Source organism: Anas platyrhynchos, chromosome 1 (genome assembly GCF_047663525.1).
Source record: "Anas platyrhynchos isolate ZD024472 breed Pekin duck chromosome 1, IASCAAS_PekinDuck_T2T, whole genome shotgun sequence".
Lineage (NCBI taxonomy): Eukaryota > Metazoa > Chordata > Aves > Anseriformes > Anatidae > Anas > Anas platyrhynchos.
Genome location: NC_092587.1, coordinates 126647491 through 126671710, shown reverse-complemented (window position 1 = coordinate 126671710; position 24220 = coordinate 126647491). Strand labels below are relative to the sequence as shown.

General features: G+C 40.4%; 1 protein-coding gene across 4 annotated transcripts in view; it reads right to left on the bottom strand.

Annotated features, from left to right (window-relative positions):
- The window catches only part of SH3KBP1 (SH3 domain containing kinase binding protein 1), a 218007-nt gene that overhangs the window by 169759 nt on the left and 24028 nt on the right, over positions 1-24220 (bottom strand). The window contains exon 1 of one of the 4 annotated variants that reach the window (XM_072028795.1): positions 21705-21855. The exons of the other annotated variants lie outside the window; for them this stretch is intronic. Coding sequence (XP_071884896.1) covers positions 21705-21725 — 21 coding nt within the window. The 5' untranslated portion in view covers positions 21726-21855. Of the gene's footprint in view, positions 1-21704; positions 21856-24220 lie in introns of those variants that run through there. 4 annotated transcript variants of the gene reach the window in all.

The window sequence follows — 24220 nt, the reverse complement described above, 5'->3', positions numbered from 1 at the left end:
TTTATTTCACCAGTGTGGTTCCAAAACAAACAGACATCTCTCTTATGCAAAATAATTTAGAAATTAACCACAAGTAATTCAGCATTTGCTTGCTAGGAGGAAAACGCACACAGGTCTCCACAAGAGAGAACCTACCCAAAACAATTGGTTGATTGCATGTTTCATTCAGTAGTTATTGGGCTCATTTCTGGTGAAAAAGGGCATGAAGCCACTCCACTGTTAAGTACATACGTCATTTTGTGCGTAGTATCACAATGAATACTTCTAGCTTGCATAATTCTTTTCAAAAACTTCTTTATAAGACTTCTAATAAATATTTAAATGGGAGTGAAAGCTCCAGCTAATCCATTTTCCAACCCAGGCGGACTCCAGCATGCCCACATACCTATCATCCTTTTGCCCTGATTTTTGACTCCCTAGCATCCAGAATATTTTATTGCTATTTATGTGTTACAGAAAAAATATTTGAAGTTAAAGCCAGGTTGTTTACAGGTGCCCTACAGCCCTGAAACAAAGGACTCCAGCTCTGCTCACACCTATATCTGTATTTGTTTATACCTGGTAATTTCTTTCTTTCTCCTGCAAAGAGGATTTTGAAAACACACACCCTCCTAACCAGTTCTTCTGTCTGCAAAGAACTTCTTGCTGTTCTGTTGTCTCTACAGACATGCTGACAAGCCTACTCTGAACCTAAGCATCTTAGTCATAGGTTAATATTAACATTCACTGATACAGAAGCCTTTCCAATATATTACTTCCACAAAGGCTGAGGGGAGAAGCAGAATACACAAGGCGAAGTACACCCGGAAGACATCCTCCATGACTGTGTTGCTTCTACCTATTTCATGAGCATGCTGAAGCCAGGTGAGCTCTGTAATAACAGAGTATGCGAATGTATAAGAATAGTGAACAGATTATGTAAATTGAGCCCTCCATACATTCCAAATGAGATAAAACCCTTTAAAATGCAGCACATGATCCTATACCCCAACAGGAGTGCTTTGGCATCTACTGTCTGTCTCTCCTTCCTCACTTGCTGTAAAAACATTCCTACACTGAAGTAATTGGCTGACTAAAACCATCCTCAACAGCTGGGTTGTTGGCTTTTTTCCCCAACATTTTTTTTTTTTTTTTTCCTCCAGACAAATCAGCACTTCTCAGCTGCATCTTTGTATCCTCAACCAGGTTTTAATACACTTTCTTCTATTCCAAAAGGCCCCTTCCCTGGTAAATGACAGGAAAAGTATGTACTCAACCTTACTAGCAAGACATACCTCTCAACATAAAGGAAATGAGCAATGGGACAAAAATAAAATTTAAAAACGAAATAACAAGCGTTCATGCTTTTCTAAAAGCATGGTTCAGTTTAAAAGACAACCTGCTGAATGCTCCAATTCTGACTGTAGATTTATCCCTGTCTGTATCACCATGCCCTCTTAACGGCTGCAATGCATTTTGAGAAAAAAAAAGTGAATGTATATCAACTGGGTAAATTACTTGTTAAAATATATATATATTGCATTCTTATGGGAAATAAGGTGTTGTGTCTTCGCCTGGATGCTTGAAACAAGACGAAGTAGCGTTCAAAGGCTCCATTTCTTCTGTGCTACATGCAGGGCCTTGCTCTCGTGTTGTTGCAATGGGTTTGTCTCCAGCTGCTCTGCGTTTACCCCGGCAGGCAGCCCGCACCGAGCACAAGCTCACCGCAGGTAACCACTCCGAGCGGGTTGCAGGCAGTTGCCCAACGGAGCGGTTTCTCTAAAGCAGAAAGGGAGGAGGAGGAAGTGAGAAGAGGAAGAAGCGAAGACGAGCAACTCTCACGGGTTGCGAGTGCAGCGATAAGGCTCGCAGGGAGTTTCTACAAACTTTTGGAGGAAGCTTTAGAAACTGCCATATCCAAAAGTAGCACGCTGAAAGGTCAAGTAAATGCCACTGTCACTGCTCACCACCGCCCCGTGAGGGCCACCCTGAAGTAGGCCCCAGAAGCCCCCAGGCCTGGGTTACTGCTCCAAGTGAGGCCACCAGGGATGAGAGCTTGGGGCACCCCTCCTGTCTCTCCAGGGCACCCCTCCTGCCTGTCCATCGCCACAGTGGCAGCACGGGTACTGCTGCCAGGCTGCCAGGGCCAAGGCATGCATGGTCCATCTAAATACTAGCGTCAAAGTTGGATTTCTTGTGGCAATACCCAGACGTGCTGACAGAGCTTCCTGGGAAGTTTCCCTTCCAGAAAGGAGGGAATTGAAACCTTAAAAGTTCATTAGGAAGAAAAGAAAGCAAAAAGACTTATTATTTTTTGTACAGGCACCCAGTCTTGGAGACAGAACATGAGGCTTGACAGAGTATGGCTGCTTTCACTGTGTCTACATCACAGGTCACCCAACACGATTTCAGATTTACCGAGGCCTACCATTACGGAAAGTGCACAACCCATGCTAAACCACTTCAGGCATAGCTTAATGGAAAGCAGGCTTGCATAAATGAAGACATTCACCAGCCTTCATTTCCAGTTTTTTATTAAGTCAGCCAAAATCTTACCCAGGTAAAAGAAAGCAGCGGCCATGTCTATCAATAAAAAAGTACCTTGAGGAAGTAAATTTATCATATTAAAAACTTAAGTCATGATATAAAAATACTTTTAACATTTTATTACTAAGCTTGCTACAAAAATGTAAGCTTCTATACTACAGTAAAAACACAGAAATGAGGAAAAAGGGCTGTTCACTTAAGGCAACCCTTCACTCATAGCTGGAGGTTCACCTACAAATCCAGGTTTATGCTCTCCTTCCTATCTCACTGAATATACCACCAATTTTATTCAAGTCTGATCACAAGCCTACCTCGGATTGTATGCTGAACACTTCAGACCCAGCCCCTCCAATCAGCCCGTACCACAGATCCCTGTCCTACAAATCTAAAATGTGTAGTATTTCCCTACATCCAAGGGAGAATATGCCTTCCTCTTGCAGGAACTGCATTCATTAGCTGTAAATTACAGGGGTTATAAAAGGCTAGCCAAGCAGAGTCGTTCATACCAGTCATAGATAGCCCATGTGACCATTTTACAAAGATGCTTACACAGCTTAAATTGTTATGCTTACTCTTAGTATGTGAAGTAATCAAACCACGCAAAGGCATTTCTCACAGTAAACTGTAACCAAAGACCAGCTGTTACAAATGTGGCTAAATAATAATTACAGGTGTCAAATTCTTTGACGATTTCTTGACACTTCTGCAGATTACCTTTCTCCTTCCTCTTCTCCCTTGCATCCATCACAGCAGCCATTAGGCAGAATTGGCATTCAAAGCCACCCAACAGGCCAGACCAAGTTTATTTCTACTTTTATCTTCCATGTGTTCTTCATTTGCCTGAATCTTTAGCATCTCTTTATTCACCTCTAAATTGAAATGTTTTTGATGTAAATGAAGATCAAATCTTCATTTGGAGAAAAACACTGAATAAAAAAAAATATCTGTTTGCTTCTTTCACACCAAAGGATGAGGTCACAAGGCTGTTGACAATTATTTTTAAAACAATCAGCCATTCACACAGTGATGTAATCATGCACATTTGCAAAGCTTGATGAAATACAGGCTTGCTCCTACCCAAAGCATCAGGATTGCAGCCATCCTATACAGGCTTGCTCCTACCCAAAGCATCAGTATTGCAGCCATCCTATCAAATAGTTTTCCAGGGTCAAATATGCTTTTTTAACGATTGCACAGGCCAAAGAGAGATTCTTTCTTCTCCAACCCCTACACTCCAACAGTTATTTCCTAGCCCCTCAGCACACAAAAAATGTGGTATTAACATCAAATGTATTAAAAATACAGTTTTTCCTGAATCATGTTTATTGACGATAAACACAAGTGCTCCACTCAGTTCTGAAACGCAGCCTCTCCAGCTGCCTCCCATTGCTCCCTGTAAGTCTCAGGAGCTCAGCTATCAGCCCCGAGTAACTTTATGCAGCACTGCAGAGAGGGGGAGAAGAATGACTCATCTGTGCCTCTTCCCAGATCTCTGAAGATCAGCTTCAGCCTGAACATGAGCAAGGGAACAGTCATTTTAAAAACAAGAAACAGACAACTTTTCAGCTGCTACTCAGGAGCCCGAAAAAGAGTGGCAGAGAAACAAACAACTGCTTGAGCTCCTTGATCACAGATTAAAGCAGCCAGACTGGGGGAAAAGATCGTGACAAAATTGTTTGAGGTGTTCAACATCCTGAAATGGTTATATCTATGTAAATGTAGTTAATAACATACCTTATGCTTAGATTTTGTGCTCTGGCACATTCTTTTAAATGCAGATTTAAGAGTAGCAGAGGACATGCAGACATTTGCCACTTCTTTTGGACAACCCTCCTCCAAAAAAAGAAAGAGGCAAACAGGTGGCTTCCAGGGTTCAAGGCATTTCTTAAACTATTAGTCAAGGGCAAATACACAAACCACTCAAGTAGCATAATGTTTCCAAAACTATGTATTTCAAGATCTTTTCTTCACAGCTGGTTTTCAAGAGTTTAAAAACAAGGAAAAACAATATCCACAATACTGCATACTAACTATTTGCATTTTTTTTCCTCATTCTACCAAATCAAAAGAGAGAGAATACTCTATTTGGTTGACATCTTCTAACTAGTGCAATAAGATCCACAGGCTTCTCTGAGTTTCTCTGCTTCCTAGTCCTCGTTAAGAAGTTTCCTTTATGCCAACCCAACTTGAAGTTATTTTCCTTAGGATGCAGGTGTGACCTGCAACTCTGTGCAAGAAGGAGGCCCCTGAAGGTCTCAGACAAGTTCCCAGACAGCTGGACAGACTCACTACAGCCTGCACCTACCAGGTGCTCAGGACTCTACTGTGGTTGAGGTCACTACACCTGCTTCTGGAGCAGATTCCCAGTCATCCTCAGAAGACTGAAAGACATTCAGACTCAGCAAGTGCAAGTTAATGACAGGGTAACTGCTGCCATTCTGCAATGGAGACAAATTTCATAAAAGCTAACATTTTTCAGAAGTGAAAAATTCAGGTTCATTGTTAAAAGTAACAAACAAACCAAACCAAAAAAAAAATAATATTTAAGCTCTGTACCCATGCTATGTACCTGCTAATATGTACACAGATCTTTTCTATGAAGACCAACACCTGCTCTGGTATCTGAAAACGATTTTGTTTAACGAATGTAATGAATCCCTAATGTCTCTGCAAAGATTCAGAACTGCAAAAAGAAAAGAGTGCAGAGATTATGAGCCACAATTACAAGTTTAAAAATTTTATCATAATTTTAGAAATTAATGAAAAAAGTTCCCCTAACACTTCCTCCCATTTCTTTAACATTGGTAAGATAAATTCATGATGCATAAAACATTATAAATCCACTGAGACAAACATTCCCTGAGGTAGGTACTGCATAATACTACCAAGGCTTTCACTACTGCTAACTAATTTAATTTGTGCCTTAGGCTTTGGTGATGTCAATTCATCTATTCCACTTTTACTCTGTTTTAAAAAAGCAAGCAGATCATTTTCTTTGTGAACTCTTTCCTATTAAAAATGAAATAAAATAAAATTGATTACTTAACTAAACATCTTTTAAATAAGAAACACACTGTGGAGCAAATGTATTTGAGATGACACGCTATCATATTTGAACAAACATTATTAAAATTACACACCTTTGTGACTCTGCTGGTCATCCCGAGTAGGCTGAAGCTCCTTTTTCCCGTGTGAGAAATGAAGGAGTACCAAAAAAAAACCAACTTTGTTCTTGACAGAAGATATTTTCTAAGCTTTCCTACAGAAAATGAGACACTTGTCCAAAATGATCATCATCACCTATGTGATGAATCTTTATCACTTCAAGATTTACCAACTTTTATTGCACTATGTTGTAATCTTTGAGCTGTAGAAGTCTTCTGGGTTAGGTCATTTGTGACAGTAAACTGTGGTGACACTAAGCTCTTCCATTCAGCAGAATACCTATAAAACTCATCTACAAACAGCTTCTGCAATAAAATACTGCAGCCTTTATCTTACCCTTGTTGCTTTTGTCAGCATCTTCCGAAAAAACAGGGCAGTCAGATTTCCTTCAATACTTCATGTTACAAGGTTATAAAGACAACAGTAGAATGATGACCTTTTTTTTTTTTTTTTTTTTTTCAATTGCAGCAGAATTTGGTAAAACAGTCTCTTCTGTCTAGTAGCAAATTATTGTTTACCAGAAGAGCTCCAGCTCACCCACAAAATTCATAAAGCTAATAGGGTAGGTCCTCTGATCACACTACTTACGTGCTCATTTTAGGGACGCTATATTCACACAAACAAGTTATTTGAATCTTTCATGTTTAAACAAACAAACAAACAAAAAACTCCAATCAGAAACATATTGTCTTTAATTGGCTTTGCTTTTGGGATGCTATTCTCAAAAAAAAAAAAAAAAAAAAAAAAAAGACAAATAGATTTTATTTCTCTTTGCTTTGGATCATGCTTGAATTTTTGCAAACACAATTCATAAAGAATGAAGTTGCTGTTTGCTGTCTGCACTGGTAGTGTTGCACTGAAGAACATTAAGCTTTATGTAGCATCTTTTACACTCAGTGTAACCAAACTATGCCAGACTGGTTAAATGCTGAAGCTACTATGGTATCACAGAATCGTCTAGGTTGGAAGAGACCTCCAAGATCACCCAGTCCAACCTCTGACCTAACACTAACGAGTCCTGCACTAAACCGTATCGCTACGGTAGGCACTAAACAGCAAAAGCTCTAAGTGATTGTCCTTCTTGAACATTTAGACATACTTAACTACGAGCAAGTATCAGATGTATCAGTAAACTTTTTAGAGGCAAAGTTACATAAATGCATGAACAATTTTAAATACTGCCTTCATTAATTAGTTATTAAGTAGGTATTTTGGGAGAAAGAGGTTACATTAACAGAGGTGTTCAGTCCTTAGCACACAGAGCTTGGAGCCCTAAGGCCCAAAGTACGTAATAATTAGCTGTGGAACAAAGGCATGCTGTGTTGCTCCAATACAGGGATTCATCAGCTTGAACAAGAACTGAGTCTAGCAGGTTCCCAGGGAACCATTTGTAGAAACGCCTGTCCAAAACTGTAGTCGTAAGGACCCCTCTGATCCTTACAGGACGCTGACATAAATAACACTGTTGCCACAGAGAGGAAAAGAGAATTTGGAGGAGGATTTTGTTATCTCACCTTAACACAATAAAATATATTTTTACGGATCAAACCTTAAAACTTTAGTCCTTGGGCAACAAGAATTGATTGTGATTAATATCATTTAAAAGAGGGAGATTTCAAGAAAGAAAATGAAAATGAACAGACCCGACAGATATGCCATTTTAAGTGACAATATCGGTCCATGCAGTTTGCAGCATGCAAATTCTGCTGCTGCTAAGAGATTCCAAGAAAATTCTGAGTATGGCCTGGAGAAGGATAAAAGACATGCACATGTACAGAGCTATACAGTAAAATTTCAAAAACAGAAGCATAACTTGAAGAAAATACATCTTATTAATGGCAATATGCAGTGCAACCCAAAGGGAGCCATTCAGTTGACTACATGAGCTTTGGATCAGGTCCATGAAGCTAATCCTACAAAACAATAATAATAAAAGACTCCATAAAACACTGCTATACAAATTATTTGTTGGAAATTTTTGTCAAGTGAAACCCTGAAAACCTATCTGAGAAACAAACTCAGACAAACTGATTTTGATGAGGCCGTCAACTGCAGCTTTAGAGGAGGCTAACTAGGGGAAATCAATATCAAGTCACCATGGCACATTCAAAAAGGCTACAGGACAAAACCTTACAATCGTATCTTTCTTTGCCGGTAGATGTTGTCACAGAATACAATTTTTTAATTCAAGATCTCTCCACTGCTTGTGTCAACCGTTCCCATTCTTTGTACAAACAGACACAGGATCCTCTCAGAGCCGCTCTGCTTAACCTCCATGCTCTGCTTCTTAACTTCCTTCCTTCTTCACCCCCGAACTCTCACTCACCTTGCCACTCTGCCTTCCTACTAACCCTTGGTAAAATAGCTGGAGTAGAGATAGATGGCTTACAGGCAATGTTTATGATCTGCTGAGAAAGCCATGAGGACATACTTATTAAAAAAGGGTCACAATTTGAGGAAGAAGATGCAAGAAAAAACACACAGAAGAAAAGAAAGAAACTAAAAGGGAGCACAGCAGGTTTGAACATTACACTTCCTCCACTCTACTTTCACCTTGCTGTTTGTCTTTTGTTTGTTCGTTCATTTGTTTGGTCTGGTGCTGGTTTTTTGTTTGTTTTTAACACCACTGACATTTTTCATCATATTATCCTGGGCTGTGATGCCCTATTCCAGTCTTTTAACCCTAATCCATGTCTTTGCTCCCCAATCTCTTTCAATCACCCTTCTCAAATTCAGCCTTTGTTAGTAATTCAACAGAAACCTTAACACTGCTGTTGACTCTTCAGAACAGCAAGCATGTTGTAGTTATTACAATGTATTTTCTAGACAGCACTGCCATAATTTCACTATTCCTCTATCCAGACTTAAGTCTAACAACAATCTAATACCAATTTCTTGCAAGTTTGTCCTTGGTTTACAAATTGGAGAGGCAAATATTCCATTTCCAGGTGTAATCTAGATCAGAGTCGATCCTGGCAATGCCTCTGCCAGGCATCCTCAGGGACAAAATTCTACTGCAAGACTTTTTGTTTTCTGTGCTTCCCCCACACAAGTAAAACACATTCAGAATATGGCTGCTGAAAATAAACATTACTTCAAGACAGAACAGGCTGCTCAAATGTTCCAGTCTGAAAAGATCTACTTCATACAGAGGTTTTTATCTTAGCAGAGCTCTCCATGAATGACAAAAAGAGGAGTGTGATTCATTTGGCAGCCGAATTATTCTAATCACGCCACAAAAGCACATAAAGCCCCATAGACATTGCACTTTTTGTCTTCCACAATCATTCTTCTTTTCCCCTTTCACTCAATCATTTTCCTCTAAATTATTAAATCCTTCTTTCCTCTTGTTACAGTTGGGGAATTCTCTGACTGCGGGAATGAAGGGTCTCATAAGAAAAGGTTATAATTAGCAGAAAAAGAAAGAGGTTTGTACAGAAAAGATGGCTCTACAGGAACCACGAAATTGGGGCTATTTCAGGTAAATGAAACACCTAATGCTTACTTCTGTGTACGATGCCTTCAACAAAACTCATTCCAGCCTGCATCCTGCTTACCATACAGCATGCAGATGGTTCACTGGCTAACAGGTCCAGTCCACAAACACGCACACAGTGCCAGTAAAAAGCTACATTGGAGAGAAGACCAAAATATACATATAGTAGCTAATGAGACAAGAGCAATCTTGATGGCATGGACAAATCCAAAGGAATCATGAATGTAAAGCTTTAGAAATTAATCTTATAATGGGACAAGTTTCAGAGAACATTATATCCGTTCACAATAGTTAGGAGAAAAAGCTATTAAAAATTACCGTCTGTGTTTCAAAACAACTTGCAGATTTTGCTTCTCATGTAATTTTGAGTCCATTTGATAAATACTGGACCATAAATTGAATTAAAGGTTACAGAAAATAAGAGGAAATGGTTAGTTGGGTACCAGATGAGTCAAAGTCAACATACAATAAATACAACAGCGAGGCTTAACCTGGAATACTGTATATCATTCTTTCCCATGCCACGTCTGCCCAGCACATGGACATGTGCTGTGAAGAAAATGCAGAGAAGTGTTGCCAGTATTCTCAAGGGAATGAGAGCCTACTTGACAACAGTATCTAAAGCAGAGAGTATCTTAAATGGATTTTTAAGAATAAACAGGACTGATGAAACACCAATGGGAAAAAAAGAAAAGACATCCTAATTTCAAGGAGAGCACTTGCACAGAGCAAGAGATAATAAGTGGTCACTAATAAATTCATGCTAAAGTGTAAAGGAGTATTTCCATCCAACAGATTAAAGAAATTCTCAAGCAGCATTTGCTGGGCACAGCAACAGCAAAATGACTATTTTAAATATGAAGCTTGATAAATTTATGATACGGCGTCTGCCAGATTAAAAGGAATAGAACTGTGACCAAAGAGATGTTTTCCAAACTCATGAATGAGAAAGCAAGAAAGTAAGATAAGAAATTCAATACATGCACATACATACAAACACAGAAACATGTTTAGCAGACCATTTTTTTCTTGTAATTTGAAGCTACTTAGAATAGCACTTCTCTCATACTTGATTAATGTTCTGATACATACATGTTCCTGTATACAAGCTTTTCTAGCAGGTCCTTCCCAAGCACTCTCCTGTTGGTTCTTTTACATCAGACCAGGCTTTATATTCAAGAATTCATCTTGCTGTCTTTCATACACCGCAGATAACTCCTCTCTGTGTAGCTGCCTGCTTTCACAATGGGTTACTTTTGACTTGCAATAACTTAACATGCCACCTTTTCACAGTTAAAGGTCACTTCAAAGGTTGTAGCATATGGGAAGAAAGAAGGACAGAGAGCAAGGGATATACATAAAAGCATAGTCCCCAGAAAGCTAGGATGAAAAAGTAATAATAATAAAAGAAAAGCAACCAAAGGCATTGGAGTCCATTCAGCCTATTCATATGCTTCTAGAATCACAATTTCATAATGTTGCTAAACCTTCCTTCTTTATTCTTGGCATAAGTGCATGTGTGTGTAAGCAGTGGGAAAGGCAGCATATTTTTAATTGGAGTGTGAAAAATGCTGCTCATTGAAAGAAAAAAAATACATAGTTATAATTAGAAGTGGAAACTAAAACCAGCGCTTCACTAGATTATACAGAAAAGGCATCCCTTGTTCACAAGACACAGACTCTAGGTGGGCCCAGAGTCTTATCCTCCACACTTCAGCTAGCGCTCTGTCTACTACTCCATACTTAAATTATCTCTGCAGAGCCAAACCAGTGCGACAGAACTAACTGTTTTTGCAGATTCACAGACTGGTTGAGGCAGGAGGGAACCTCTGTAGACGATCGAGTCCAACCTTCTGGGTTCAGGGCTTGGTCAATTACAGCACGATGCTCAAGGCTCTGTCTGGTTGGGTTTTAATCATCTCCAAGAAGGGAGGCTCCTGAATGTCTCCCAGCAACCTGCTACAGTGTTTGATCAGCTTCACATGAAAACATTTTTTTTAACATTTAAATGGATGCTGTTGAATTTCAATTTATGCCCATTGCGTATCATCCTTTCACAATGTACCACTAAGAGAAGCTGGGCTCCTCTTCTTTACTCCACCACACCAGGTATTCAGACACATTCAGAAGATCTCCCTCAGCCTTCTCTTCTCCAGGCTAAACAGTCCCATCTCCCTCAGACTCTCCTATGCCAGACACTCCAGTCCACCACTCATCCTCATGGCCCTCTACTGGACTCACTCCAGGATGTCCATGTCGTTCTTGTACGAGAGAACCCAGAACCAGACACAGCACACCAGGTTTTCTCACCTGTACTGGTCCATGGGGACATTTCTCTCAGGTGTGGGACTTCACACTGCCCTTTTTTCAGGAGGATCCCCTCAGAGCTTTTGTCCAGTCTGCTGGGGTCTCTCTGAAAGGCAGCACAGCCAGCTGTCTGTCAAGCACTCCTCCCAGGCCTGTATCACCTGCAGACCTGCTGAGAGCACTCTGTCCTATCACCCAGGTCATTAGCGAGATGGTGACCAGTATTGGCACCAGTAACCACCACTGCCAGGGACCAGCCTTCAGCAGGACCTCGGGCTGCTGACCACAACCATTTGAGCCCCTGGGTTGAGTCAGGTTTTAATCCACCTCACTGACCATTTACCTAGTCTGCATTTCATTAGTTTGTCAATGAGCACAATATGAGAGACAGTCAAACTCCTCGCTAAAGCCAACTTAAACAATGCCCACTTCTATCCCCTCCGCCACCAAGTCAGTGAGCCCATCATAGAAGGTATCCAGGCTATCAGACATGATTTCCACTTCATAACTACAAGATGACAATTCTCAATTGCTTCCTTCTTCTTTGTACATTTGGAAATGGCTTCCAGGAGGTCGCTCTTGAGGCTGGCGTTCCCCAGATTCTCTGAGGATTCAATCACGATTTGGAGAAGACTCCAATATAATCCACCATTTATTCAATGAATATTGGACCGCTGTTTTTTCCCATTGTGGGCAGAGATACCTGAATATACATGGTCTGTTCTGTGCCAAATTTGTACCATGTCTTTTTCTATTTGCTCTGTTTCTTTCCTGATGTAATCTGTGCTCCTTCAGCTTTGCTTAGTCACACCTTCATCCTTCCCATCTCGCACGAGATCAACCTAACGCAACACAAGCTGCACGGCTTTTGTCTCTGCACATCAATACACACAGCAGAGCGGAGCTGCAAAGCAACACACCACTGAACACAATTTCAGTTTTGTGCTAGCATCGCTACAGTTCTGCAGTGCACGGAAATGCTTCATTAACATTTTAAGCAGTGTCGTTGGGCGCCCTAGCTACATTTCCTGTAATGGTCTGTACAGTGGAGCTAACTTACTATGGGTTAATTTTGAAGAAGCTTTTCCAGATACACTGTAGGTATTTCTTTCACTTAAAAACCCTAAGAAACTGTTCAATCACTGCTTTCCAGGTGTCTCATCTGTGAACACTTGAATACAAAAGGAATGTTTAAGACAGTGCTTTATAATAAAGCAACAGTTAACTGAATGTTAAATAGATGCTAAAAGATATCGTCCTAGTATCTTACATACCTGCCATTATCATAGTACTTCTAGCCTTTTCACTTGAAAATAAAACCTGGATGCAAACTATCCTGTTTTCTCCCCATTCACAAGATTCAAACCTTAAGCTTCTCTTCCAAGAGATGAGAAAATGTATCAGGTAAGGAGACAGGTGGCTGATACCTACATCCAAGCCCACCTACAGCTAGCTAAGAGGTATGGCTTTACAGATTCCTTGGGGGAAAGGAAAAGAAGATTCAAAAGGGGAAAGGAAGAAAAGACACTGTATTGCAAAAACAGGCCATATACGTTAGAAACAAACAACGGGGGATTTCCTAAAACTGCACCTACTTTCAGACTTCCGCCTGGCTCTGGGAGACTGGCACACAGGGTTTGTAACTGAAGCTGCAGAAGCCCCTACCCCTGACACAATGAAAGGAGCTGAACTGGTTTAACTGATTGAGCTTTTACTGGCATAGCCTGTTTGCTTGCTGTACCTGGCTTCACTAAATGACAGTGAAGCAAAGCTGCTTCAGAGCAGCAGCACCCTGGCAATACATTTTACTAAGACTCTCATTATCATGAGAAAGCAACAGTATATGCAGAGCAAATGAGACACAAGAACCTATTGCATCTCCTCATCCATAACATTCACAAAGAATGCTTTTGTGTTTTCCTCTGCGGTGTATTTTTGCAGCAGGTGATGTTTACACCACTCATGTTCTCATGAAAGGCACACACAGTGCAGAAGAAGAAATATTGTCAGCGGCCACTGCTAACATCACGAAAATCAAGCCTGTGTGCCTGTCTTTACTGGACAATCACTATTACGCTGGTGTATTTCTGAACACCTCGAAAAGCACTTGTTATGAATCATTCCTCATTTTCACAAAATCATCGTTTGTGCTGCCTTTTACAAGATGTATCTATAAGCATTTCCCTGAGAGAGTATCAGGGATGCAAAAGGTTAGCACTTTGAAGTGAAGCTCGGTAACACGATGGTATCAGTCTAATGGCAGCACCGTGGTGATAATGCTGTTTCAGGTTCAGATCTCCTCCTCCTGCTAATACGCACCATGCTCCAGTGATGTGAACTTCCCTCTTCTCTCAAGCAGTCTAACCAGCTAATATTAATTAGCCTTGACTAAAAATAAGTGCTTGTAACAGTATTTAATTTTGCTGCTTTGCCAGATCTGATGAAGGGATAGGGAGCCTGAGAACCTTGTCAATTCTGCCAACAACACAATTTAGTAGGAGATAGCAATTTAGCCTCTCCCTGCAAATCTTGTTTTCACTTTATGAATGTCTGAAAACATCACTAGGAAACAAATACATTTGTTAGCATTCATTAGGAAAAGCTGAAGGTGATAGTTGTTAAAACTCAAATCCCATCTCCCCGTCTGTGCCTCCACATACATTTTTCAGTGGTAGCTGAGCAGCTCATTTTAGTAAAGACAGGCTCAAAGGCATGACCCAGAAATCCTTCACTGAGATAACCAGTCTTTAAATAAATTAAAAAAAAAAAAAAACAACACTCTCTAATGAAGCTATAATAAATATTTTCTCTAATTCTTTACTGTGCTGAGCATCATGGAGCTGCAATTTGACAGCATTTGACAGCAGTGGTATGGAAACTGAAGAAGCATGTTACCAACGTATTACAAATAACTCAAGGCATAAGTAAGGAAGCTCTGAAAGTTCTTCAACCCTGTATCTTGAATGCTCAGTTTCATGAGCAAATCAAACCTACACAGAAGCTGCTGTGTGGGGGAGTGGGAAGAGAAGGGTAGCATCTAATGGAAACATGCAGTGTTAGAAACTCAACAGGAGTAGAGTACACTCAGTTTAAAGAGACCAAACAAAAATTATGCTTTTATAAATATCTGAATGCTCACTAATGAAACAATGAAAACATAAAAATCCCAGCAGAAAGAAATGGGATCAGTATTACAGGGTGTCACTGCAACTGTCCCCAAGGTTCAGGTGGGCAACCAACATACACGCTACTTCCCTGTAAAAGTTTGTTTCTGATATAAAAGATCAACATTATTCAACTGCTCAGTGGATGGGGAAAAAAAAGGTTGAATTAATGAATGAGATCATAAAATATATTTCCTTTCTTTATTTCTGGTTTGTAAAACAAAATCCTGTTTAAAAATCATTTCAGTACCTTAACTTGCATGTTTTAGATCTAATGTCTGTTTCTGCATACCACTAGCATACACAGACTGTGTATGTCTACTATAGGCACACATGTGTTGCTGAAAACATTTTGAGAAGGGTTATGTCCAATGGTTTAATGAGGCATTCCCCTCCCTTACTCAAAATTCTCCTCTGACGTGGGTTGGGCAGTACACCTAGACTCTCTAAAAATTTCCACACTGTTTGAAAGGCTGTGGAAGTTCAAGTGACCCACTAAAAAACCCATGGCCTGGTGGTACAGAAACTGGGAAGTTTTCTACACACCACAGCAGAGCGATGAAGGGCTGTGGAATGCAACGCTCAGTCCCTCCAGAACTGGTGCATGGAAGCGGCTGTATCCTCTCAGTCATTCCATTAACTCCAGCAAACTACTTGTATGGGGAAGCTGTTTCTGTACGAGAGTTTTTAAAAGATCTGCCCTTAGCCGTTCAGTTCAGGAGGTCTCAAAGTACAGTCTTCATTCATGAAAAAATCCAGGTGATGCCTCACAGCAGGCTAGCATAAATCTTTGCTCTTTCCAGGACTTTAGTTTAATCGTTTTATACATTTGGAAAATGTCAGCAGCAAACCAGGCTTGTTTTTGACTTATCATCATTATTTGTGACAATCTGTTCATGAGAACTGATCAACGCCACCATAGGCTTTCAGTCACTTTCAATTTGAAAGCGCAGGTTCCACTGAATCAAAGAAAGGCAAAGACATAAAAGTGCACCCAGCACAGGGCAACAAGAATCAACCCAAGGTCGCGACATGAAGTGGTGTGGGAACGCAGGAGAACAACAAAGCATGTGCCCTTCTGTATGCGTGCAACACTACATTTCAGGTGGTTGCACTTGTCAGTACTTTTTTCCATGAAACTAACTGTACAGAAAACTTTCAGCTAAAGAAGTAAACCTCTCTAAAACCAAAGTGAAGCATTAAAGAAGTTGTTGAAAGCTTCATTGCGATGTACATGTCGTTTTTTGATGGGTTTTGGATTTATTTATTTTTAATTCAAGATAGTTAACATGGTGGTTCTGTGTGATAATGATTTTTCACCTATATTTCTTTAATGCAACCCAGGAAAGCAAATAACTCAGCTCTTTTTAGAAGGACTTTTTGATAAGGAATAGGTTAAATTTTGTCTTTGTGCTTGACAGTAACATAAAATTGAGACATAGGACATTAGAGAGGGATAAAGAAAAGACTGAGTTGCATACTATCTTTTTCTAACTCACCGTAGGTAATAGGCACTCAAGTGGGCCAGTGACTCGGCAACAGGTGTTGGCACTGTAAGAGCCACATCTCTGAAGTGCCATGGCCATGTAAATGCAGATCATGTGAGAAACATGAGAGAAGATGGGTAGCCTGCTCGCATGCTGGCAGGGTGCTGGAGCCAGCATGGTAAAGAAGCTCAGGGAGAGCTTCCAAAATCAAAAAAAACTTCAATCAACCATAAAGCTGATGAACACCGGTCCCAAAAGGACCGGCCAAAATAATTGCAACAACCTGTGACTGTAAGGCATCGTGACAATTATCAAAGACGTCTCTGTTCTGGAGAAGTTTTCTGCTGGCAGGGTGTTTCTAATCAGGGTTTTTGATAATAATTGCCCATAGCCTCTGGACAGGCAAATGCAAGCTGTCTTGAAGAACCGGAGTATTGAGTAAATCTTTCAAAGGCTGCAGTAGGTCCCAGTGCAGCAAACAAGACAGAAATCAAAGTCCTTCTAAGCAGCCCATGCATACACTCGATACTTGCACAGTCTTGAATGACTTGTGATACATTTATGTCTCTGAATATTCTCAGGCAAAACAAACAAATACCACCGACACAACAAACAACACCACCAACAACCAAACAACAACAAAGGCACACATCATTACCATCTTCTGTAAAAATGGCAGCCTTGCCTTGTTCCTCCCCCCTGGGTGCAAGGTATGCACGTCTCAAAATGTGTGCTCCACTTGTTTCTGCCCTTCCTTCCCTCGCCACCTTTCTGACATTCAGTATCCATCACTGAACAGGCAGCCAGAGTAAATAACTCATCATGTTACATGATGGTAGTTTACTTGTACCTTTGTCTTTTCCAAGGTTACCTGAATGACTACCACACTGTCCATATATAAAACAATGATACATTTCATACAGCTGTAACAGAGCCAAAAAAGTGAAGATAAAGATACTCACATATACTCACCCTTTCCAGCTCTGAAGAGAACAGCATTTGCTGACCATAAAACTAAACAGCTCTAATATACTCTCTCGCATAATAATTTCAGTACTAGCAGCAGTGAAATTTTCATAAAGGTTAAATAACTGTCTGATGGCAGGAGATGGGGGACCCTTTAAGGACCTGGTCTCCAGCATCAGCTTCCCAGGTGCCTTCCTAAAGATGCTAGGAAGGTACAGCACTTCTGTATGTATAATTAAAATAATTTTAAAAAATGCACCACTAACAGCACTAATCAGCCCTCCCTCCAATCACACACACTTAGTGTTCAGAAATTACAGTTCTTGATCAGGACAGGCATATTCAGAAGAAAAAAAGTATCACCAAACCTTTATAAAAACAGTTAGTTTTACAATCCTAGATAACTTTCTTTTTCCTACATGTCCCTCTTGCTCTCACCTTCATTCTTACTTGTTGCAAATATTACTTAACATTTAAGTAATACAAAATGAAAGACAATTGTAAGATGCAGTCAGGAGGCAGGCTGGCATGGTTCTCATGGAGTAAGTGGAACATTTGTCAGGGTGAGCTTCAATGCATGCACAACGCCTCCTGATTAAGATTAGAAAATGCTGCAGCCACGCCACAGGCATCCAGAATATTGTTTCTCTTATGCTCTTATGCAAACAACCATTAAAAACGTCAAAATCAGATAACGTTTCCTAAAGTTGAGTCGATCCATCTCAGGGCTACGTGTTTAAATTGCAAGAAAATGTGGAAGCATCAGCAAGAATTCTCATGCTAGCTTCAAACAGCAGTGGGACTGAACTTCAATTCAGTTTCTAGGAGCTTGTGTTTTCTCTTACTCCGAGAACTCTAGCAGAGTTCTTTGGTCCTGTTGGGAAAAATCCAAGAGACAGATGTACTCTCTGTAAGCCCAAAACTGTGGAAGGCTGTCTAATGAGACTTGTATGCAAATGCTGCTAAGCATCTCCATGGGTTTTACCTACAAAGAGTTTCTTTTAACAGCCTGTTCTATCAGCAAGAGCAATTGCCAAAACAAATGTAAAAATGAATCAGCCCAAAATATATAGATTACTAACATACCCACCCACACATAAACATGCTACAGAGAAAATAAAAACACCTGGAGCTTGGGAAGTTGCCAGATAAACAGCACTGGCTTGCAGAGAAAGTGGAAGGTCAGGACACCTCGTCTTTGCCTCCCAACATTTTAGGACTAAGTTGGAGAAAAGCCATCAACACTACAATCCTGCCAATTCTCTAAGTCTTCATGAAAAAGCAGGTTTTTGTCCTTGTTTCAAGCTCTGATTTAGCTTTTTCTCCTGCTCATGGCTTGGAGCATCAGGAAGGGGAACAAGAGTTAAAAAAAAGAAGTGTTTAGTTTCCTTTTTAGTATGAAATAATGTTTTTATTTACAATTTAAGCAATAGCACATTTTAAACAGAAATACTCTACTGTGGTTTTCTTAAGGATACAAAATACAAACCTGAGCAAAACCAGGGAATAATTGAGTTTCCTTAATATATCAATTTCTACTACCTACACTGAATTATCCTACCATTGAATCACTACGATGTGTATTTAAATAAGGGCATTTCTTTTTATGTTTTTTTTAAACATTAGCAATTACAACACAGACTAAAGAAATGCTGCTGAAAAGAATGAAAAGCAACACATTTTGTTTTCAAATTCTTAATTTTTCACCCGTCCTGTCAATATTCAATAAAATTAAGCCACTGCCTTTTCAGAAGGTCATTTTTTTGCTAATAATGAATGCAAAATAACGTACTGGTCACTAAAAGCTAGTAAAAGCATTAGCGCTGAAACTTCACGTCACCATGTGTCCGCTGCATGCCTGCTGCACACATTTAACGTGCTCTTCCTTCTGCATCGTTCACAACATCTTCAAGCTGCTTCCCACAAAGCCTGCAACTGCTGACAGCCTCCAACAGTGACCCTTCCTTCCTCTCCGCTCCCCCTCCTGTTTCTCCCTGCCTCAAAGCCTGGCATCAAAGCACATCCAACCAACTGATCGCCATGGGACAGCCAACACCGCACCTGCCCCCAGGAGAAACATACGGGACCCCTTCTGCTGCTGACTGTCAAAAAGCTCTGCAAGGAGCACGGCTGCCTTCCCACCCAGCTGGGAGCAGCACCAGTTCCCTGCAGCAGGGAATGGGAAGGAGCCTCTGTGGCTACCAGGGAGCCTCACATCACGTCCAGACCAAGCACCTAGGGCAGCTGCCTCTCTGGGAGCATCCCCACCTCCTCTGAAGCCAGACGAACAGGTTGAGGTGTGGCGTTATTTGTATCATGCCCTCAGCACCCAGCATGGCCCAGAGGCATTTTCGCTGCTGTTGAATTCCCTTTGAAGAACCGAGCGCTGCCGCTGCCGAGTCAGTCCTCTACTGTTTCACCTTGGTACAAGACCACCTTGGTGGATCTGTGTCTTTCGAGGTGTGGGGGTAAGGGGGAGGCTGGAAGAGGGAGAAAGGCTTCATTCTACTAGTTTTGCTTTCACCGCTGCAAAATTAGTAACAGCAGCAATAATAAATACCGCGTCTGTGATGCTGTGCTTCTCTCCAAGACGTCTTCATTGCTGTTGACAGAAACAAAGGCTCAAAGGTACAACATTTTCACATGGTGGAGCCTATCAGAAAGTTTCTTTCACCAGTTCTATTCTCCCCTATTTCACCATGAGGATAACAATGGTCTTGATGGCTTAATGGTCATAACCAGAATTTGGAATAAGAAACTAAAACTCCTGGCTCTCACAAGAGAGCAGAGCAGCTGGGACAACATAATCTGAAATGTTTCCTATGGACAAATACTTAGACAGCATTCTAGGTAAGATTTAAAACAAACAAACAAACAAACAGTAATTGAATTGCCAATTCCTGCCAAGTATATAAACAAAAACAAACAAACAAACAAAAAACACCTGTAGGAATTCACTGGTCCATAAGGCAGCTATCTTTTCAGGTACAGACAGAAATAATAGTGTCTTCCCTGGTCTGTATGTCATCCCAGTGCCTCAGAAGCTACCATCACTTTCAGAAGTGGCTGCTCTGGCAAAGCTGAGCAAGATGTTGCTGAATTGATAGCATTCAGAGTACTCAGGAGGGCAGCGAAGATGATAAGAACATGCAAGCCCCAGAGGAAAGGCATGAACAGTGGTACCAGAGGCAAAGCAGGAGGGAAGGATGATGAGAAGAGGACGATTCTCTGACCCGATGGGCACCAAGCAGCAGCCAGAGAGACAAACTACAGATGTGCAGGCTCCTGCATGCACACAGGACAAGTTTTAAGGAAGCTCTTAGAGAGGTTGTAGGAAAGGCCTAACAGGGATTGGCAGTACCTTCTCCACAAATAGGGTGCATGGAGGCAGAGGAGGTAAAATAAAAGACGGATTTCTGCAAGGAGTCTCCCTGTGCTTCACTCATGATCCCCTGGAACCTCTGGCTGGTTGAAAAGGTTAAAAAGAAAAAAAGAAAAGCAAAAGATGAAGAGAAGAAAATTAAATAGCTAGCAAGCAACAGATAAGGATCTCCGCTGGGTATCTATGATTCAGCACGAACAACGCCCCTGACATTCTACAGCTGATGTGCAAAACGATCCTGTGCTTGTACAACCAACAGAGCCAGGCTGCTGCTCTGACCTGGAGCAGCCGCAGAGGCGCACAGAGCCCCTGCACAAACAGCACAGTGCAGTCATCCTAAAAAACCAACCAGGCACTGCAAGTTCAAAAACAACAACTACACTTCGGGCTAATTTGAAAACGAATTTCACCACCGCCCCAGTTGTGCCAGCCCTATTTGCAGGTCCCCTGGAGTACGGGCAAGATTGAAGGTCGTCATATGCAGCTGTTCAGTTCACCGCTGTAGCACTGCCTAATCCGACACAATGGGCTTTGTAAATTAAAACAGGCAAGGATGGCTCTGCACCACAGCTTCCTGCTTTCTACATCTTCGCCTGCTATCAGCAAAATCTGCCTCAGCTGCTGTTGTACCTACAAACACAGTTTTACACTGCAGTGCAAGCTTACACACGGAATTTGTTAAAACAAGACCAGGAAAAACAACAACAACAATCACAACAGACCCCCATCTGTCTCCTAATGGCATTTCTTAAACAAATACAAGAGAAAAAAAAAGATTTAATAAACGTCATTCATATTTGCTTAATTTTCTGGTTACAAAAGTACAGATTTTGGGTTTCCTGTTGAAGTTTTCAAGCCAGAAAGATACAGAAAGCTAACTTTACACCATATAAATGAAACCCTGCAATCACACCTGCTTCCTCCTCCTCTTTTAGACTGTGTAATTAAAAAGTAAAGCAGATAACCAGCACCAGTACAGAACTCTCCACTCATTCATACTTATCTTTCTCTACTCAAAAATGGAAACAGAAAAAGATGATGACCAGATACACATTCCGTACACTTCTTATGATAAATTCAGCATCACTATCTCGAACAAAAACAGGTATCGACAAAGGCCAACAGTGGGAAATTCAGTCTTAAAGACAGAGAAAGATTAGCTGCAGACTAATCGGCAGAGAAAAGTGAAAGAGAAAAGAAATCCCAAATACCTTTTCTGTTACACCTTGCATATTGAATTGCGGAGTGTAAGAAGAGTATAAAGCTGTAGATGTGTGAGTGTGTGTGTGTATAAAAATATTGAAAATTCAGAGCAGTTGTTTTGCAGATTCAAGAACAGGAAGCACCTCTGACAGAACTTCACAGTGAAAATCCCCTGAGAAAGATTACTGCATATGTACTGCATACACATCATTGCTACCTCCCCTTTTCCTCTTTCTCACATCTGTCTTTAGACGTCTCCTCCTCAATGGTCTCCTAATTCACATTTTTTCCTGTGGAATTTAAAACCATTTTTGCTCCAGGCAACTCCAAAAGTCTTTTCCACCTTGTTGTGTAGCACTTGAAAAACAGTTGTTTGTTTTTTTTTTTTCTTAAATAACAGTTCATGTTAATTTATTTTAACGTTATTTCTGATTTGTACATCTTTTCTTCCAAACTGCATTTCTTGAATCAATGAACACATGCTAACCAGGACCACTCAGGCCTCATGACTATTTTACTCGGTGGTTTCAATCCAGCCCAAACATTCACTTTTTGTAAAACTCAACAGTTCCTGAGGAATGTCACAATGAATTTGTTCTAACAGAAAAATCAAATCACAGGAAGGAAAAGCTACATTACATAAGAAATGACTCCCTCCACTTGAAAGAAGAATGCAAAGCACCTCAAGAATTTCCGTAGCGATATTTACCTCTAAATAACTTTCTCAAGTAACTACTCTTGCTACCAATTCTGATAAGTATCGGGAATTTGCAGTTGCTGGAGTTGCATTCAACTCCACCACTCGTCTGTAGTGTCCCTTTTTTGTCCGCCTCTCTGTTACCCTCCCGACCCAAGAGAACAGCCAGGTTCCCTGCAATGGGGCATAAGCTGACTGCTGGGGAGCCCAACTCTGCAGGCACATGTTAAAAAATGTTAATAACCAAAAGAGAAAGTTTGCAATTACTCACAATCTTAACGAAAGGAATGATTACACTCAACAAACTTTCTAATGGGAGCACTGTTATGGTTAAATATAGTTCCCCACGTAATAAGGATATTTCCATGAGAAAAACTGAAGAACAATTACGATTTTCCACTCAAGACAGTCACAAACTAACTACACTTTTAGGAAGTCTGTATGTTCTACTGCACATTTCCTAACTTAGAGAGGGAATGATCAACTATAAAAAATATATTTAACTTTGCGTTCAAGCAAGATCTCAGAATGAGGAAGAATTTAATGTGGTTTTTACTTCCTTAGAAAAGAGCTGTAGATGCTAATTTAAGAAAGAAAAAAAAAAAAACTTTGGGAAAACAAATAGTGATATTGTATGTGAACACAGAATGCAAGACATTTATTGTTGCTTTAGAATTTCCTACTGAGAAAAATCGATTTATTTTTTAATCATTTGACTGGACACCACAGCCTGAAGTAATTTGGGAAAGAACTGGCCTTAAAAATTAGGTATCTAGGCGGAGAACTTGCAAACCACCACACACAAGAGTATGACATTTTCATAACAGAAATTCTTAGGCCACATTTACTTAGGACACTAAATCCAATGCCTCCTAAAACCAGCAGCAAATTTCAAATATCAGCCAGGAGAAAACTCAAAGAAAACCTGGTTTTATCCCAGAGAACTTCACAGTCTACCAGAGTTCAAGCAGAAAAATATTATCAATATACAGTGAGTCCCAAAGTGTGAATTTTCAGAGATTAGCAAGAACTGGAGTATCTGTTTTGTCCTTCCACTCCCTTTCATCTCCGTGAGCCTCTGACTTCCTCATTTTCATTGCTGGCTGACAGACACAGAGCCATTCCTTATTCTTGGCAGGACAAGAACAGGGGTTAGGATGAGAGTATGTTTGTCCCCATTGCAACCCCTGAGGCTCTCATGCCTCCCTGCTACAGGGTCTACAAGTTTGCCAACAAACCACCTCCACAAAGTACCTTGATGTAGGGAATGTTACTAAAGAAAAATGAAATAACTTCATTACATGTATGTGTACAAACACACAATAGGCAAACACAGAAGAAGAAAAATGATATTTATACCCTTGGAAAGGGAAAAGGCCTAAAGATCCTCTGAAACTACAGTAACAGATTAACATAAAACACATTTATGCAATTTATTGTAGTTCTTCCTCTCTGCTTTGTACCTGCAGAGCTAAGTTGACAGAGGTTTGCAGAACCTAACAGCCTAGGTCTGCAATGACAGATCAAGGAGCCCCAGAGGTACTACCAGCTAGTCTCTTATGTGCTAATAGGTAGTCTCACATGTACGGACACAAACACACAGAGATGCCCAGTAAAATATTATTTTTTTCTAAAACTTTGAATGGCTTTTCTAAAATCAGTATTATTGCAAATTATTTGGCACATTACATGAAATACAAAGTAATGGTACATTTTTTAGGTTTTTCAGACAATCATTTAGAAAAAAATCCACTTTAATTATTCCCAACTAGTTTAGCCATGCGTAAGTATTCACATAAAGCTTCTGTAAGACCTAAGAAAGCACTC